We start from the raw sequence: 18,956 nt of genomic DNA on the forward strand, positions 1-18,956 counted from the left end.
AGCAGCTGGTTCATTTGTGCTGCCAGACGCTCGTGGAGTGCAGTTAGCTTCTTCAGCCAGTAGGCGTGAACCATGTCGGGCCCTGGTGCTGTCCAACTCTTCATACTGGAGACCCTTTCTTGGATATCTGCCACTGTGATGGTTACTGGACCCTGTTCAGGGAGGTCGCTGTGGTCTGCCCTCAGATCCTCTAGCCACTGAGCATTGCCGTTATGGGTTGCATCCTTCTCTCATATATTGCTCCGTCTCCAGCCGCTGTGTATATATATATATATATATATATATATATATATATATATATATATATATATATATAGTTAGTTTTTTAATTGGTCTGACAAAAAAGCCAAGGGAGTTTACATGTGCTTCCCATTTTGGTAACTTGCGGATTCAAAATTGCCCATAGGGATGAGTGCAAATGTACACTGATCAGGCATTACATTATGACCACTGACAGGTGAGGTGAATAAGACTGATTATGTATTCATTCATTATTAGAGAGCAAGTGAACTTTTTGTCCTCAAATTTTTGCAGTCTGCAGTGGTCAGTATGTATCAAAAGGGCTCCAAGGAACAGTGAAGCAGCGACAGGGTCGTTGGTAAACAAAGCTCGCTCATACACGTGTTGTGTATCTATATAAGATCCCATAGTTGACAGTGCATGACAGAGCACAAAAGAAGACATGAAATCTAAAGAATTGTGTGTAAAGCTCTGAGACAGGACTATATTGAGGCACAGATCTGGGGAATAGTAGCATCAGGCTGTGGGGATGTTTTTTGTCAGCAGTAATTGGGATACTAGTTGGGGTTGGTTGAAAATTTAATTTGATCCATTTTGGAATAAATATGTAACATGACAAAATGTGGAACAAGTGAAGCGCTGGGGATACCTTTTGGATGGATTGTATTGGACTGAGATCTGGTGAATGTGGAGGCTGTGTAAATACAGTGAACTCATTGTCACATTAGAGAAACCAGTTTGAGATGATTTGAGCTTGACATGGTGCACCATCCTGCTTGAAGCTACCATCAGAAGATAGGCATACATTGTGATGTTGAAGCGATGGACATGATCAGCAAAAATACTAGAGACAGTTTTGGTGAGCCTGTGTAAATTATAGCCTCAGTTTGTTAGCTGACAGGAGTGGCCCATGGTGTGGTCTTCTGCTGCTGTAATCCATATACTTCCAAGACTCTGTTGCAAATTCAGATACGTTCTTCTGCAAACCTTGATTGTAACATGGGGTTATTTGAGTTACTGTTGCCCTCCTGTCAGCTCAGAGCAGTCTGACCATTCTCTTCCGACCTCTGTCACAGACATTATAGAGGCTGCCACTCCCTGGGTACCAGATTCCTTCTCAGACCCTTCTCTGTAAACCCTAGCAGTGGTTGTGTGAGAAAATCCCCAGTAGTTCAGCAGTTTCTGATATTCTCAGATCCACTCATCTCCCACAATGAGGGCATGTTCAAAATCACTTAAAATCACCATTTTCCCTTCATTCTGAGGCTTATTTTGATCTTGAACTTGGTTGTCCTGACCACATCTGCATGCACTGCGTTGCCTCTCCGGCAGCAAGTTGTAACAAGACTACAAATAATGTTCTCCATCTCAGGCTCCACCTGCTGTATAGCATAGACGCCAACAGCATAAATGTGATCTGTTTTAAGTATCAGCACTTTAATGGGACAACAGACCAAAAAAATTTAATTAAAATCACAAAGCATGTTACTGGAGCTTTAACAGAACTTGCTTTGGGTTGGAATCATTCTTAGGCACTGCCTACTGTGATGATTTTTGGTTTAATGAAAGGTAGGTCACTGATAAGGCAGCACAGCAAGGTTTTTTTTTTCCGATTGTGTTTAAATGACTGGGGTCACAGTAAACAAAATCTAATCCTTAAGAAGTTGCTTCTGTACCCAAAAACAAACTGTCAGGTGGGGGGAAAACAAAATAAGTTAAGAACTATAAGGTTAAAGGCTTTTCCAGCGTGTCCACCAAGCACGTGAAAGATTGAAATGCTGCACCGCCTCCCAACACGTCCTAGTCATTGTTGCTACTCATTTATGGAATCCACTTCCCCAACCAGGAGAGCAAGCACACTTCCTTAATCATCATGTTGTCTTTATACAGATTCAGTACAGTTGAACAGACTGTTTTGTTATTTACATAAAACAGACTTCCAAATGAAATCACAAATAAACTGGAATGCAAAACAAAACAAACAAAAAAACCCTCTAATGTTTCAAATTTTGTGACAACTTAAGTATTTGTGCAATATTTGTCTGCCTATAAGTAAGATAGAAGTGGCAGTAATCCCTGCATTTTATTGGAGATCATCTAATTTAAAAAATAAAAGTTGACAGTTGACAGCCACTTCATGTTTTAGAAAGAAAACAGAAGATTTTGCGCATCACATGATTAGATGGTGTCACTTCAACATTTCTTTATAAGACAAGAGTCCTGAAATGAAACACAAAAAGGCAAAAGCTCTTTTTACAATAACAGCATTTTAAATTTGCTCAACAAAAAGAAAAAGAAAAAAAAGAAAAAAGAAATGGCAGTTCATCTATTAGATTTGTAGCAAAAAAGGGGAAAAAAGAAAAGATGGCATAGTCCTTTCAGTTTCAGGGGAAGATGACCAGGGTATTGTCTTGTGTGTAAAAGCATCAGTTCATGCACACACGTAAGCACACACACACATTTCTTAATCCGCAGATGGGATTCTCTGCCCAGTCCTGTCCGGGATAACAAGTGAAGTAGCGCTCAAATTTACTTTGATTTTTTTGTTGTTGTTCTTTTTTTTGTTTGCATCCGCATCCTTCCCTCAACCTGCTGGCTCCTTCTACTCAGTGATATCCTACATTTCACAGAATGACTTGACAACACCCTGAGAACTCGCTCGGACTTGTGTTTTACTTTAGCAACTGGACAGACGGACAGTGACATTGATTCTCCAACTGAAAGAAAACTAAAAAAAAAACCACAAAACAAAACCCCGTACCCTTATTCAAGACACATCTTGTAGCTTGTAGCAATTGTGCCAACTATTGAGTTCGTCACCTCTTTCGCCCTGGACGATCGTTGAATATTGGTATAAAATCCTGCCCTTGCTCTTTGGCTCTTGGGGGCTGAAAACAAACATTAAAGCAGCTGTTTGAATAGAAATCTAATTCAAGAAAAAGGTTCCTTTTAAACTAAACTGTGGCTGAGCTCAAAATATCGTAGGAGAATTTACATTTGGCCAGTAGTACACCAAACAATAAAATGGGCCCAGGAATGCAAGGTGCATTAGCGATAGCTTTAACTGTGTTAAAGTGTGACTAATTATCTTTACACTTGCACATTTGGGCGGTGAGTGAAGTTTGGGGCTTGTATGGTTGATAAAATGGCGTACCAGCTTCACTAACAAAGTAATTTGGTGAGGTGACAGACAGAGCACTTCTACTGCACTCCTTCCCCAGCAGAGTATCATCCTTGTGGCCTCAGAGGCTTAGAGGGAGACGGACGCTGTGATCAGTGAGTGTGATAGCCAGCAGTACCCATGCCAGCCTGGTTGGTTAGCACAGTCCCGTTGACTCCTTGCCCAGCCTCCACCATGCCTCCATTGCTCATGGCACCCACACCTGTCCATCCAGCACCAGCATGTAAATGACTGCAACAGCACACAAAAACAGAACAATTAGAAAAAATGCAAAATACTGACAACTGCTTATGCTACCCCTCAGCCTCCTAGCAGAAACACCTATGATATCAACTTCAAAATCAAATTCAAAATTTTGACCTTGAGGTCAAGGTCACTGAGGTTCTAACTCATCAAAGATTTTTAGTAGATGCATCTATGGTATCAATTCCAAAAGCTTAGGTGACTGCCTTCTTGAGTTATCGCATTCACAAACTTAGGTGTCCAAGTCGCCCGCCCACCCACCCAGCCAGCGGGGTGACGACAATAGCAAATCAACCTTTTATGGCTAAGGGGTAAAAACAAATGCAGCCAAGTAAGACATGAACCAGAGTAAAGATGCACTGATCAGATATCAGCCCAATCCTCATATCACTAGTTTGGGTATTGGTTATTATTCTAATAGTAGACCACTAGTTCCAAGCAGGAAATAAGGTAGCAAATTATATGTTGATCCTGCTGCTGTCTTACACATTTAAAATAAATTAATTAATTAATACTGACAGCTGTCACTGCTACCACTAAGCCTAGTAAATGCAACTATAGCATAAATCTGAGGGTTAAAGCACAGACTACAGCTTATTTTTGATGCATTTACTAGCTGCTGGTATCAGACTGGTGCTCCATATCAGCAGAAAACAGCTTTAAAGCTTTACTCATTTCTAGTTTCAATTAGAACTTCCTTTGCACATAATTTGAGCTGTTCAGATTCCATCAGATGCAGGGATTTCAATGTATGAATTCCAACATGGGTTATTAAAAGGAATACAAGTTATTCTTATGCCAGCATTTTTCAATACTTTAACAGTATCTGAATTGAATTAAATGTGGACTTGCACTGCTCTGCATGTAGCCAAGAAAAACAAAGACAGACTAAAGTCAGACGACAATACTCCATCAGCCTTTTATGAGTGAGGGACTACACTAATACACAGTATAAAATATGGATGTAGCTTCCAGGTCAGAAGAGTGAATGAGCCTTAAAGTTGCATTATTTTTAGCAGGAGATGCTGCTGCAGCAAAAACACTTGTGGTCGTATAAAAGCCTAAAAGGGGAAAACAGCCCCTGTCCAGACCTCTGTCCAGACCTCTGTAAGTACTTTCCTGATGGGTTTGTGGATTCAGTCACTTATTTCTGCTCATGCAGAATAAAACCCTAAGTCGATTTTGGTAATTCCAAGTTTCAGAAAGGACAATTACCCAGCATGCATGTTAACTAGCTAACAACTTGTGAAACTACACTCGCATTGTGTAGCAATGTCTAATCCGTCCCTTGTTTGTCATTTTTGATTTAAAATACCAAGATGGCAACGACAGAACTGCTCAGCAGCTGGAGCCTGAGGCTTCATAACAGGACGTCACAAACCAGTGGGTGACAACATCCATATTTCTCACTGTCTTTAACTTTACTTCTGTCTTAAGCAGCCTACTGTTACCTAGGCTTCAATGTGCACTGTGCATTGTAAAGGCTGGTAGAAATTCTAAAGTATCAAGACAACATGAAAAATGTTTAATTCACTGTAATGTAAATAACAGCCCCTGACACAGAAAAGAAACAAAGCTGAGGTGAACAAACTGCTCACTTCTTTTGACTGTAATCATCTTTGGTACTTACTTGTAGCCCTGCTGATCCCAGGTCTGTCCATAGACGCTGTAGCTCGGCACCTGCCACCCATTGGGCACATACTGGCCAATCTGCTGTGTGTTACTGTACCACTGGCCCCACTGACTGTAGGGCTGCGCTGCGAAGCTCACTGTGTTCTGCTGACATGCAGAGTTATATTTTAGGAGGCAGACTATCACATTGCATCAAAATCACTCACAAGTACAGTCAGTCTCTCATTTGAATGAGTGGGTGTCATTGTAGTCGATCTGTAATACGTTCAGAATAAAATCTTAAAGGTTCATACCTGTGCCATCTGTACCTGCTGTATGGGACCCTGGACCATGTCTGTAGTTTCTTTACCCCAGTAACACTTAACAACATAGCCCTCTATGGAAGTGCCATTGACAGAGACAATAGCATGAGCTGCAGCCTCATGGGAGTTGAACCTGCACAAAAAAAGAAATAGGAAAAAGCGCAGGCATTAGATTGGATAATATTAAGACACCCTAAACCTAGGTGTGTTTGACAATTTAGACTTAGAAAGCATAACAACAAGACAACTTGCCTCACAAATGAATAGCCTTTCTCCGGGAAAACTCTGATTTCCATTATTTGCCCAAAAGGTGAGAAGGTCTGTCTCATAATTTGTTCTATGAACAGGAAAAACAGTTTTAATGTTGAATGTGTAGGCAGTGCTTGCAGCCCTGCAGCACAGAGGTAAACTGTGACTCACCTGTGAGTCCTGTTGTCACTCCTCCGCAGTAGACTGTGCAGTTGCTGGGGCTTGACTGGTTCACCACCTCATCAAAAGATAGCTGCTTGGTATTGGTTGCTAAAATGAGAAAAGAGAAAGACAAGGTTTCTTTTTTAATTAGCTTCGTTATCAAAATGTTTTCTTGCAGCATATTTGCTTTGGGCTAGTTTATAGTGCTAGTGCATTTATATTCATTTTGAAACAGAACACAAACCTGCTCCAACTTTTTTTTATTAGCCAAACACAGAAGAAACAAATCTGAACATTTAGAACTTTTATATTCTCGGGTTTTACCTTTTTTTTTTTTTTTTTTTTTTTTTTTTAAGGGACTGTTGAAAAATATGCTTAGCAGCAACTTTAATTAAAAAACAAACAAACCAAAGAACCAAAAACAGACATGATTCCTATTGAGCAGTAAATAAGACCTGGAGTATCTTTGCACTGTTCGCACCAGAATACCCCTCCCCCAACCCTTGTTAAAAAATAGTAGTAGTAAATAAAATAAAAAAAATACAGATGCCGTTTCAATATCATGCAAATATTTATTGTTTCCCATATTTAGACAAGTCAAGTGTTGCTTTATCAATAAGCTATGGGCAGTTTTACAAGAGCACTTCTATTTGCGGAATGCCTCTCACTGGCACTGGCACACCCACTATGAGTGCTCTTCTTATTACCTTCTTGTGCATGTCCGCACGGCTTCCCTGACTCCTATTTTCAGGTTGCATCTGCAAGCAGGAACTAAGGGACGATCATGCATTCAAGAAGTTATCAAACTATATTTACACACTGCCTATTATTATGTAATGAGCTACAACCAGAAGTAGGTGGTGGTAATAAAAGTACAAGCTTTTACCAACCATTAAAAAACAAAAACACAGCAGACGTATGTAGTGCGGGGACACGACACAATATCATACAAAACCACACACATGGTCTGTTTGGTCTGACACACGCACGCACAACTGAACTCTTCAGCTGAAAGCTGCTGGTTTGGAGCTGGAGACTAGTGTTTCTCCATAAGAAACATGTTTCTGGTTAGAATAGAAACTGATGTCTGAGGTGGTGACACAGGTAAGTGCAAGCAGTGAGAAAGGGGCTTTAGGGAGCGATATAAAAATAGCAGCTATATTGAAAAGCAGTCCAGAGATGCACAAGAGGATTTACTTCAAGAGAAAAAAGAAGGGAAAGAGAAAAGAAAATCTCCCAAATCTTCATTCTCACTCACTTTCACTTGTAGTTTTTGGAGCAGGCTTCCTTGTAGCCCAGTTAGTCCTGATCTGCCTCCCTCCCAACCACTGTCCTCCCATCTGCTGAATGGCGTTCTCTGCATCCTGATTACACAAAGCAAGCACAGAAGAAAAAAACAAGACATTTGTAAACATTATCAAATACAATATGGAAATCCTGTCTCTGACTTAAGTGAAAAATCAGAACCTGTTTCTGACTCCTCTAACACGGTCATAATTTACACACTTACCCACTTGTTGAAGAAGGAGACAAAGCCATAGCCTTTAGATTTACCTGTGGCCATGTCTTTCACCACCCGACAGTCCCTGCAAACAAATGAAACTCGGTCAAAACAAGCAGCTTGAAAGACTGAGACCTATAAAGAATATATTTTAACCGAATATTACCAAATATTGACCATGTAAAGCTAGCATTTGCAGCACATTAAATCATTTTCCTACAAGAGTCAGAGCCAACCAGTGTTCACCTTCCCTGATTCATATGGTTTCCAAAAATAAAAATGTATCAAGTGATGGTCCAGCACTAGAACTACTGAGGAATGGGCCTCACATTTTCAGCAATAAATTCCAGCATATTTCCATGATGCTTTCCTCCTTATGAAAGCACCAGCAGATCTGGTTAGATTAGTGCGAGTTTACCAACTATTAAGGTAGTGTTTGCTAATACCTACAATGGCCTTTACACCATATCTATTAATTCATTTCACAAACCAGTGGAAGTCAGACTGGGTGACACAGAAGCACTGGTTACTAGCACATTCTCGATTGTGCTGTTTTCAGCTCACAAATTTCCAGAAACTAAATATCACAAGAACACACTTACGATATTTTTCCAAATGGAGCAAAAGCTGCTTTTATGTCATCTGTGGTGATTTCAGGACTTAGATCTCCAACAAAGACATGGAAGTGACCTTAAAAAAAACAAAGAAAAATAAACATAACACAGTAAAACACAAAATTCATTTATTTATTGACCAATGTTCCCTGTTTAAAAAGCTAAGACGACCCCAGAGAATACTGTGCAACCACATCACCAGTTTTACTCACTGCTTGTGTCTTTCTTTTGACTGGTTGGTGTAGTAGCCCAGTTGACCTTGACTTCCTGCAAGAGAGAAAGATGCAGAAAGCGAGGAAGAGGACAAAGGTGAGACATGTAGCGCGCTTGTGGAAGGAAGGAAGGTTGTTTTTCTGTGATTAGAGGCTTTTTCACACACCACTTTTACTTAGGCCACATTTTGTGATTGAGAACTTTTTTTATATAAATAAGATGATCTCTGTATGTCACATTTGGGTTCTTAAAGCACCAACACAAACTGATTTATCCATTGCCATTTAATTTTATACACCTTTGCAGTAATTAATACACAGTAAAAATACAGTGGCGTACACAGAGGGATATCAAGATTTCACCTTCATAATCAGGAACATTTCACTCTCAGTCTAGTAAAAATTTGGAGCAAAACTGTAGGAAGTAAGGTCCAAATAACAAGGGACTTACAAACAAGTGATTTTTACGAACTTGTTATACTCCTCAAATGGTCCTTCAATACCTGTTGAGGATAAAATATTTTCAACTGAATGTATTTTTCTTGGAAGTAGCTCTTATGTGGATTCTATGTGGAAATAAGTTTGCAAAAGAACACACAGCAGTAAAGATGTAGGGGGACAGAAGAGCATCAATCAAATGAGATCAGAGAATGTTACATGATTACACAGCAGGGCCACGGTAAATTAATTCATACACAGATGGAAACTCACTTAAGGAACATCGGCATTTAAAAACAGGCACAGCATGGAGCATGAAATGACAGTAAAAGGCAGCACTGTGTTTATACCCACTCACATACTGGATTTCACTTTCTATGTCAGACACTGTACTGTAACCTACAGAGCCCCTGAAATACCATATGGTGACGTTTACGAAAAATAATATAAAATTTAAAAAAAAGTTTTTGTTAAAATAAAATAAATACATAAATAAATGTATTTATTAGCCAGGAATTTCTGTACCTTGTATATACGAGACACACTTAATGTTATGGGACTTCAGGAGTTCTGTAATAATTCAAAACAGCTGAAAAATAAATAAATAAATAAAACACTGTATTTAAAGCTTCAGTGACCACATTTATGCACTTTCTTCCTTTTTGTGATTTTCTAGTCTAAGGTTAAAATTCTAGCGCTTCCATTCTATACATGAGCCGTAACTATGGCGTTCAATTAAATTGTTACTGGCCTTGAACTAGAATGAAAACTTCACCCAACAGTGTGTTCAGACCAAATGTGAAGTAAAGATAAATATAAACATTGTGGAAGCTACATATTTGTGTCAAACAAAGGCAAAGACATTAGTTACAAAATTTATAAACTCTGGCACCAACTTTGCTTTATGCTCCATCACCAAAGTATCAGCTGTTGTTTCTCCTGATTACACTAATTAGCAGAAATGGGGGATAAGCTTAAAGTCACAACACAATTTGAGTCAGAGTGAGAGAGAGAGAGAGCGAGAGAGAGAGAGAGAGAGAACAGGACTTGAAGTAAAGTAAGAGAAGTGACTCTACTTCCTGGTGAGGTCTGAAATATGTTTCTGTCAACTGCATCTAGCTGACAGTGAAAAGTTGGACACTTTATTCGTGTGAGTAAAGTCAGGAAAACATCTGTTTGGTCTGAACAAACAATAGGTGGCAGCTCTAGAACATAATTGACACATCAACTGTTGTCCCACTAAAATTTGATTGATAGATTTTCTCATTTTTCATTCATTTTCATTTCATCTGTAAAAAATAATTGAAGTAAAAAATAAATTATTTATTTAAACAAATTAATAACCCAACTGGTAAAATTACTAAAAACAAATTAACAAAAAGGTCATATCTTTGATGTCTGTATCAACAAAATATCGAATTAAATATTATTTAACTTTCTGAGAATCTCAAAATACTCTACCGCTGTTAATCTACCACAGTGAAAAGAATATACCATTAAGTCATTTTTGCATCTAATTTCTTTGGTTTGCATGATTTGCAGTCACTTCTTGATGTGCAGCTACTGATTTGAGTTAATTCCACACAACCAACAGAGCAGCAAACACACAAAACCAAAAGCTCACACTGTTGAGAACCAAGACTACATATTTTTAGGATTCATAAAGTTCACAACAGTAAGATTACACAGATCAGTGCTTAATGTTCTCACCCTGGTCATTTCAGACTGTGCACAGAAGAATGGTTTGCACAGGGGAATTAAACAAATTAAGTGAAGTGGAGCAGGAACAGGGCAGTGTGATAAGGTTTAACAAGATACAAGTTTCTCCACACGCTTCATTTCAAATTGTGCCCACCCAGCCTTGACCTAGTTGACTCACCCAGGAGATACGATAGCTTACCTTACCCAGAATTTTCCGACCATTCATGGCTGCGATTGTGGCAGTGGCATGTCTATGCTCATAAAACTCCACAAAGCAGTACGGATCGTGACCTGCTGTCTGGGTTGGAGAGGAAACACATAAGTTATGTTACTGTGAGCAATATGAAAGCTTGAATAATTATGGTGACGTCATTGTTAAGCATTAAATTGGGAGGATGCAACACCAATGCAAAATGGAGAAAAAAAAAGGATGAACATTACAAGAGTCAAGCAAGTAGCTAAACCAGATTGCAAGGGCTGAAAAGAAAATGAGAAGAAAAAGAGTTACGAAAAAATAAATAAATAAATAAAATTTAAAAAAAACTCACATCTACTATCATTTTGCAGCTTTTGCAGGGTCCGATTTGGCCAAACAACTCCAAGATGAGTGCCTCGGTCACATCCCGGGACAGATTTCCCACATACCTAGATGCACAAAAACAAACAACAGACGGGAGACAGTCAGTGCTGGCTAGTTTTTCAAAGTAGCCATCGATGGCTGGTGCAGATGCTCTAACAGGGCAACAGGGTTTCCCTTCTCTAAAAGTTTACCATTGTTAAAAAATTAGCCCAGGGAAACATCTTTCCTAATCCATTTTTAACCTAACTCCAGAAAATGTTTGAAGCATCACGTCAGGACACTGTAAGAAGTTGTTGTTTCCCATTTTTAGCACATTCATATCAGCCTCACCCTCATTACTGGAAATACTTTGTTTCGTTTTAAATAAGGGAGGTTTCTGGGTAGACTGTGCAGGAGGCCAGACGCATCATAACAACTTGATAGATGTGAATTCGCTGGACCATTACATGTGTAATTCCTAGACCAGAACAACTCAGCAAATCACAACCACATACCACGCATTCATCCAATCCAACTGTATAGGACATATGCATTATCGTATACCCCTCCTTTGGGTACGGTCTAGAAAATTTCAGACAGGTGGAGGTGATTGCTTTCTTGTAATTTCTTGGAAAAGATAAAAATAACAAGGCGGTACATGTTTCCATAAGATGGCAAAGCAGCTGACATGATCATGTTTCGATAAAATACAATCACTGATTACATTCTGTGTTGGGATAAATATTCAGTTAAAATATTGCCACAAGCTAAAATGACAAGTAATTGTTATGAAATTAAATTTCTCTACTATGAAAGCATTCCATATCAAATACACTTCAAAATACTGGTGTTTTTTTTGGTATGATATCTTGGATTAACGCTGAAGCCCAACAAGGATCAATTTAAAGCTTTTTACACACTGGAAGATGGTTTAATCTCTAAAAATATATCATACTTACTGAGCTGATAAAAGGGTTTGAATTTAAGATGACGACTTACAGATTAAAACAATAAAAAAAAATAAACAAAACAATATCAGCACCAGACACCACTACTAGTCCACTTGTAAGGCTCCATTAAATGCAAATTTGAACGCTATTTATGCTTAATGATTCTGTAATTAGAGCATTTAAATGTCAGCCAAAGAGTAGGGAGAGGTTTAAATAAAGAAATATCAACCATGTCTTTTAAATAGAACTGTTTTAAATAGAATTAATCTTCCCCAAGGTAATAAAAACCTGTTTTCATAATCAAATCAACATTGGCTGACACCATGTTAACACTTAAAGCATCAAACGCATATACATATATGTACAGTTTCCTGGCCTATACAATGGTGACTCTATCAGGGTGATGGCACGTCGAACTCCATTGAAAAGCCAGCTAGTTTAATGTCCTTCTGCTTATTGCAACACTTAACAGCGCTATAGAGAAGTCTCTGGTACATTTAGCGAGTCTCCCCAAGTTACTACTTAAAGTGTCGTTCACTAAGCATACCAACAGTTATTTATTTTAGAAACAATTCAACTTTCACGCCGTCTTATTCTCAGCAAGAAACGTGAACGGACGCGTTAATTTGAGATTTTTCTGGAACTAGCTAGCAGGCTAGCATTAACCAATGTGTCGACTATACCAGAGAAAGACCGTTACCATGTGTTTAGATGTCATAAACGCGTTGTTATGCTACGTTTAACAAAAGCTTACACAAGACATTCAACTGTTATTATATAGACGGGAGCCTCCAATGTGCCTGTCCTAAAGAAACAACCGCTTCGAGACCGGAGTCAGCCCTGGAAACTGCCGCTGAGCATTACGTGACGAACACAAGCCTTTAGCTAACGATAAAGGCATACACTTACAGGGTTTTGGGCTGGTCATCGTCCATTCTGTTTCAGTTGCTGGCCGAAAACAAGTCGCAACCCCGAGTGCAAATCCACGACTGTCGCGGGCAGCTGCCGGTGACACTGTCAAGTTATTTTATTGCGAACTGGTTTATCGCCGTTGTTAGCTCAAGAGTGAACAATGGGCAGCCGACAAAGATGGCGGAGCAACTGGAGGCCGACGCGAGTCCCGCATGCGCAGTAGTTCAGTCCAAAGGCAACTTCTAGACAGGTTACAAAATAAATAAAATAATAAAGTGTAAATTAGATGACAAAACGCGCATAATTATTACACGAAAACATGTAAAAGCACGTGTAAATGTTTCTTTTCTTCTATAATATATGCATTACAAGTAGATCTCTAATCAATAAAATATGTAAAAACCTGTGCGACTTTTAATAACTTCATTCAATCCCGCTGTTTTTTATATTCTCTTTTGTGTAAAGTAACTACACTTTGGGAAACGTGTATCTGAGAATGTATATTTAAGTTTTGGATTTCTCCTCTTTTCTACATTTGAGAGGCAAATATTAGGACATGCAATATATTACAATTTAAATTATGTATACACAGATGGATAAAGCTGATGAGCCATACTACAAACAAATGGGAAGAAGTTGTTTAAGCTAGGTTAAGAAAAGAGGTGACAATCAGTGAGCAGCAGTGGGGTATAGAGGGTGGCAGAGGGTGGTGCAGGACATGCGAGGACAATGAGACAGTGGTGAGGTGTGCAGTATGAATGACAGATGGGTTTCCGGTGGGAAGGGAAGAGTTACATCAGGGCTCACCTCTGACTCCCCTCTTGTTTGCAGTGGTGATGGACAAGTTCACAGATGGGGTTTGGTAGGACTTGGCATGGACTATGATGTTTGCAGAGGACGCTGAACTGTAGTGAGAGTAGAGAGCATGTGGAAGATAACCTAGAGAGGTGGAGGTATGCCCTGGAGAGAAAAGTAATGAATAAAGAGAAGAACAGCCAGACTGCTTTGAGCTGATTGGAGGATAGCAGTAAACCAAATAACCAGAGTACAAGCAAGGTATGCAGAAGAGCGTCTCTGAATTCACAACATGTTGAACCCTGAAGCACATGGGATATCTGTTGCGACATTCAGATAGTAGGACCAGAATTTGGTGTAAACAAAAGAAAAATTCTACACATATTCCTAAAATGAGATTTGTTTTCCATTTTATTGATAGTTTGTGGCATTGAAAAACTGCAATACTTAAACAGCTTTTTGTAACATCCAACAAACATTATTGGCAAGCCTCCAAACACCATTTATAAAGCTATACATTTATACAGTATAGTGCAAGTTTCAGTTGTCACTCTTCTTACCAGTGTGTTATTTGTCTTTGGTAGGTTTTGTGTTGCTTTCTGTTTATTTTATTATTTTTTGTGGAAATTGAAATTTTGCTTATTAAAAATATCAGTGGAATCAGTCCTTCCACATGTGACCTGCTGTATAGCCACGTGAATCCAATCACAACAGAACCACCACACGTTTCTAAAAAATTCAAGCTATTGTGATGTAAACAAAGTAAGAAACCTAATTTATTCTTAACTCTGATGCTTCAAGTACAACATTTATTTGTCAGTAATTTACTTACAATTAATGACAAATACATAAATTATATTTATCAGCATATACAAGTGTTTTTACAAAAAACCAAAAAGGAAAAAAGTCCCCTTATGTCTCATCGTTTCCATCCTTGTACTCTGATCGCACAGTCCGACACAGTGCAAACAGCAGGAGAAGCAGAGCTGACAGGGCCTGTCCTCTCTGCTCTGACATGCCCTCATCTGGGGCAGATGCTGTGGTCACTGAGGAGTTTCTCCATCCTCTTTATCTTGCGCTTGTTCTTTGGCATGGGCTTGTCGTACATGCCGTTCTTCAGCAGATGTTCCTTGCTATGATGGATCTGAGCGCCGTGCTGAAGCTGGAAGGAGCAGAGTGCTTTCAGGGGCTTGAGCAGAACCTGCACACGCACAGATGGGAATGGAAGGAGAACGCGATAAAGAACACCATGCTCTGTGTTTTGACATGATTCATGATAATGAACCTACAAAGAATTACTGCCCAGCTTCTCACGCACTCTTATCTCCAAGCTTCATTTTACCATCCTTTTACCCTTTTCATTTAGCCTACCCACTCATCACCCTTGTTTTAAGAAGGCAGCAGCAAAAAACTCATTTTATTCTAAAGAGCGGAAATGTCCATTTAGCAATGATCTGCTGAACACAGTCAAGCATTTAGCATTAAAATCTAGATATTTATCTCAGCAGTTGGTAGAGACTAAACACAGAGTTAAAAGTAATGCAAATATTAGATGTAAAAATAATTATGATTCTGTATACTACAGATTTTAGATATTTATTATACTACTATATAACCGTTTTGGTATTTTACCTCTTGGATCTCATCATTCCGCTCCAGGATCGACAGAGCGACAGCGGCACATTCCAGAGTAGACAGACAGATGTTGGAAGGTTGTGTGCGGATCACGTATTGACTTGATAAAGTCCTATTGAGCTGCACCTGGTAAACCAAAGCAGAAGTGATCAGTAATCACAATGTTGATGTATGAAAAGCAATGAATTTTATGAAAGCTGTAATTCTTAAGGAATGCACCACACTGGCAGTTTTTCATTTAGGGCTTTCAGCGTTCATCTCTGACAGGTGTGAAGTTTCAAAGTTATGGTTTGTCCATAAACACGTGATCAGAGCTGGAACATCTTCTAATGTTGGTTGTCAACATTACACACATTCAACTTAGAGGCGGACTGACACAGAATTTATGACACAGATTTATCTGATATCAGATATATGAGCTAATTTTTCCCCCCTTTCGGACTTCTGTGTTTCATTTACTTGTTTACGTTTTCCCTCACTCTACCTGGATCAACTGATTTGTGTGTTTGTGGCGTTGTATTGACTAATCACGTTTGTGCACACCTGCATGTTATAGTTCTGTGTCAGTTGGACACACAAATCCAAATTTTCCACCCAATTCAGGCTTTAAGACCCTAGAAAGAAAAAAGGCTTAGCAACTGAGAGAACAGAGTTTATATTCTCTACAACGTCCTTTAATATGCGCACCTGCTTGGGCAGGTGGAAAAGGCTGTTTTTGAGGAACATGTTTTTGGCTTGGCTCCATGTGCCGTCTATGATGATGACATTATATTTCGCAGTGCCCACTTCTTGGTATTGCACCAACTCCTCAAGGTTCTCCGATTTAGGTCCTGGGTACAGAATCAGCGTTCTGCTGTCCCGGCACACCGCAGCCAGCTCCGGGTGCCTGCACAGAAAATAAATGAAGGCAGAAAATAAAAATTTAAATATAACACATATTTAACTATGCTCAATTAACGCATACTTACTTTTCCTCATTAAATCTCCTTCCAACTATGACATTGCATTTTCCTTGTGGCAAGCAAGCAGCAAGTAGAGGAACTGTGCGGAGTACTCGGCTCTCCTGCAAGAGATCGAAACCTTTAGTCTCTCATGTTAACCTTTTATAAAATGTGTGTTCATTACTGTCATGAAAGCCGCACATTATAGAGTCCACTGTCAGGAGCAAGACAGTAATCTGATTCCAAAGCATTCAAACACACCCGATGGCGATGTCAGGGTGATACACTGAGAAATGAGACACTGATGTTCTTCTTATTCATCCACTAACTCTCAACACAATATCAGTCTTGGTCTGGTGCAGATGTACATGTATGCATCTTTCTGGATATGGGTCAATATCAAAACTTGCCTTTAATGGAAATAAGTCAGCAAAACATGCGTGGAAATGGTGCGATGTAGAAATTGTTCTTTCAGATAGTTTGATTAATAAAATAAGCTATGGTTGTATCAGCTGATACAGGCATCAATGTATATGTTTGCCATTATTATTATTATTATTTATTTTACAGGAAACAGTTTTTCCAGCAGAGTGGACATCTGTACCATCATGCAGGATTTTAGATTAGCGAGGTAACTTAACTGGGAATTTTCCGTTTTAGTGCAAAGTGCAACTAATGTCACTGTTTGTTTTGATAGTAAGATTATTATAGTCCATAATGTTTGTCTCTACAATTAATACTTTTGGGTGTTTATTTTGCTTAAATATTCATCAGCATTTTTAAACCAAATCAATCTTAAACAGTTACAGTCATCTTAGTGTAAAATTCCCTCTCTCTTTGTTACTTTATCAGCTTTTCTGCTGATTCAATTAAACCCATGTCCTATAATATATTATTGTATATAGCATTTGTATTCTATTTTATACGATTGTATATAGCATTTTATTTTTAATTTATTTTATTCTACTCTATTGTGTACTGTATCTCATAGATATATTATTCCAGTGTTTTTTCTCTAATTTTTCTATGTAACTTTGCACTGTCCACTGCTGTAACAAAACAAATTTCCCCACGCGTAGGACTAATAAAGGTTATCTTATCTTATAATAGTTTATTACTTATATCCTATTTTTGTCAGCCAGGTCTCAAAGTGAAACTCATGCAAGATCAACTTGCTAGGCAAAAAATAACCCATAGAGGCTCAAATCAATGTGCAATACATGCATACAACAATACAGCTAACACTACCACACAACATAAAGTTTAATCTAACAGATTTTTATAAACAATAACAGTGACTTTTGGAGGCTTTTGAAAGACATAGATGTATTTTTGAAGCTTCACAAACGCTACATTTAAACAGATCAAGGACTCTGGGTCTTAAAACATGACTTTTGACTCACCTCTGCAGGATGCTGCACTACGTACAGACATGTGGAGACCTCCAGAGGTTGTGGTGGAAGAAAAGGACATAGACACACCTTCTGAGGGCGACTACATGGGAGGAAAGTTGAAGACGTGAGGCTGTGTTTTCCCAGTTACTTCCCAGCCTATAGCCCCCATCTGTGTGTGTTTCAGCTGGTCTTGAGCTTTTCTGTAACGACACGGATCTGTTCCCTCATTAAAGCATGCCAGCTACGCGAGGAGACGGGAACATTCATACGCCGCCTGGATCAACCAACTCGGCTAACTACTAGCATGAGCTGCTCTTTAATTCAACTCACCGGCAACGGAAACATGTCGGTCTTCTCTCGCCAGCCTCCACCGGAAGGGCAGCCAGATCCCCAAAAGCGTCAACCAACCCGTCCTCCATCGAGGAGCCGTCGCACATTTCTGGGGCGTTTTGTATCTCTTGGGTGACGGCGGGACACAGACTGGGAGCGCAGTCCATTGTGGAGTTAGCAACAAGCTAACCTGTGCGAGTACCCAAACACTGCGCCGTCTTCTGGTGTAGAAGTAGACCGACTAGAGAGAGAAGGCACACGGCGGCGTAATTAAAAGTGTTTCGTAGAGTTCACAGTGCGTACGCTTTATATTTCGGGTATATACCTCGCCTCTACAATGGATGAAAAGAGATGAGTACACAATGCACATAACTGCTGGTGGTAGGAAATGTTTATTACAGGAGAGTCCGAGGCTGAATTCGTTTATACAAAGTGTTTCTCTTCTTTTTCTTTTCCTCCCATCTCCTTTGGTATGCGTCTATCGCGTAGTATGTTATATACATTTAGAGTTGGATGGCTAAAATAACTTGTTTCATAATCATAACAGACACCTTTTCTGGCTACGCTTACCTCGTTAGTAAGGTAAGAGTAATGATCTATGGGGCGACTTCACTTGTTGCTACTGCAAGGTTAACCAGTAAAAAGACTAAAGCTAGATCGATATTATTAACCAGTATTAGCCATTATCACAGGTATATATGATATTAGCCCAGATGATTTCCCGTATATGCTAACAGAAATTAACACAGAACTTTTTGACATCCGGGGTCTCAATACAGATACAGATACTAAAATTAAGACTAGTTCCTTATTTTGTCACATCTATTTATTTATTTTTTTGTCATATCCAAGATCAGTGGTGCAAAGTGAGCTTCACAATAAGCTGTTAACTATTTAGTTTGGAAGTTGTGTGTGACTAAATAATAACCCCATCATTTCCCCCTTTCTCATAAGATTCAAATATA

At 39.1% G+C, this 18,956-nt stretch overlaps 2 protein-coding genes across 4 annotated transcripts; both read right to left on the reverse strand.

Moving 5' to 3' along the window:
* Positions 1–2,104: 2,104 nt before the first annotated feature.
* LOC146571159 (cytotoxic granule associated RNA binding protein TIA1-like) lies at positions 2,105–13,083 on the reverse strand. Of its 3 annotated transcripts, none has more exons than XM_085280219.1 (12): positions 12,894–13,083; positions 11,024–11,120; positions 10,675–10,773; positions 8,337–8,391; positions 8,113–8,200; positions 7,520–7,595; positions 7,268–7,373; positions 6,019–6,117; positions 5,851–5,935; positions 5,590–5,731; positions 5,295–5,440; positions 2,105–3,652 (listed from the first exon to the last, which is right to left on the reverse strand). In XM_085280219.1, exons 1-12 carry the CDS (start codon positions 12,917–12,919, stop codon positions 3,514–3,516), a joined length of 1,158 nt encoding a protein of 385 aa, XP_085136345.1. In that variant the 5' UTR covers positions 12,920–13,083; the 3' UTR covers positions 2,105–3,513. The 3 variants fall into 3 exon arrangements, with proteins under 3 accessions (XP_085136345.1, XP_085136344.1, XP_085136346.1); XM_085280218.1 differs by having other exon boundaries at positions 5,295–5,443; XM_085280220.1 differs by lacking the exons at positions 11,024–11,120; positions 12,894–13,083 and having other exon boundaries at positions 5,295–5,443; positions 8,337–8,839.
* A 1,007-nt stretch (positions 13,084–14,090) lies between these two features.
* Positions 14,091–18,230, reverse strand: dtwd2 (DTW motif tRNA-uridine aminocarboxypropyltransferase 2). The gene is made up of 6 exons (XM_085280223.1): positions 17,992–18,230; positions 17,671–17,761; positions 16,295–16,389; positions 16,014–16,212; positions 15,324–15,452; positions 14,091–14,892 (listed from the first exon to the last, which is right to left on the reverse strand). Exons 1-6 carry the CDS (start codon positions 18,156–18,158, stop codon positions 14,713–14,715), a joined length of 861 nt encoding a protein of 286 aa, XP_085136349.1. The 5' UTR covers positions 18,159–18,230; the 3' UTR covers positions 14,091–14,712.
* Between the last annotated feature and the right edge of the window lie 726 nt (positions 18,231–18,956).

This window comes from Mchenga conophoros, linkage group LG7 (assembly GCF_057382185.1).
Source record: "Mchenga conophoros isolate Kocher_MC1m ecotype Shallow Benthic linkage group LG7, M_conophoros_male_GT1.1, whole genome shotgun sequence".
NCBI lineage: Eukaryota > Metazoa > Chordata > Actinopteri > Cichliformes > Cichlidae > Mchenga > Mchenga conophoros.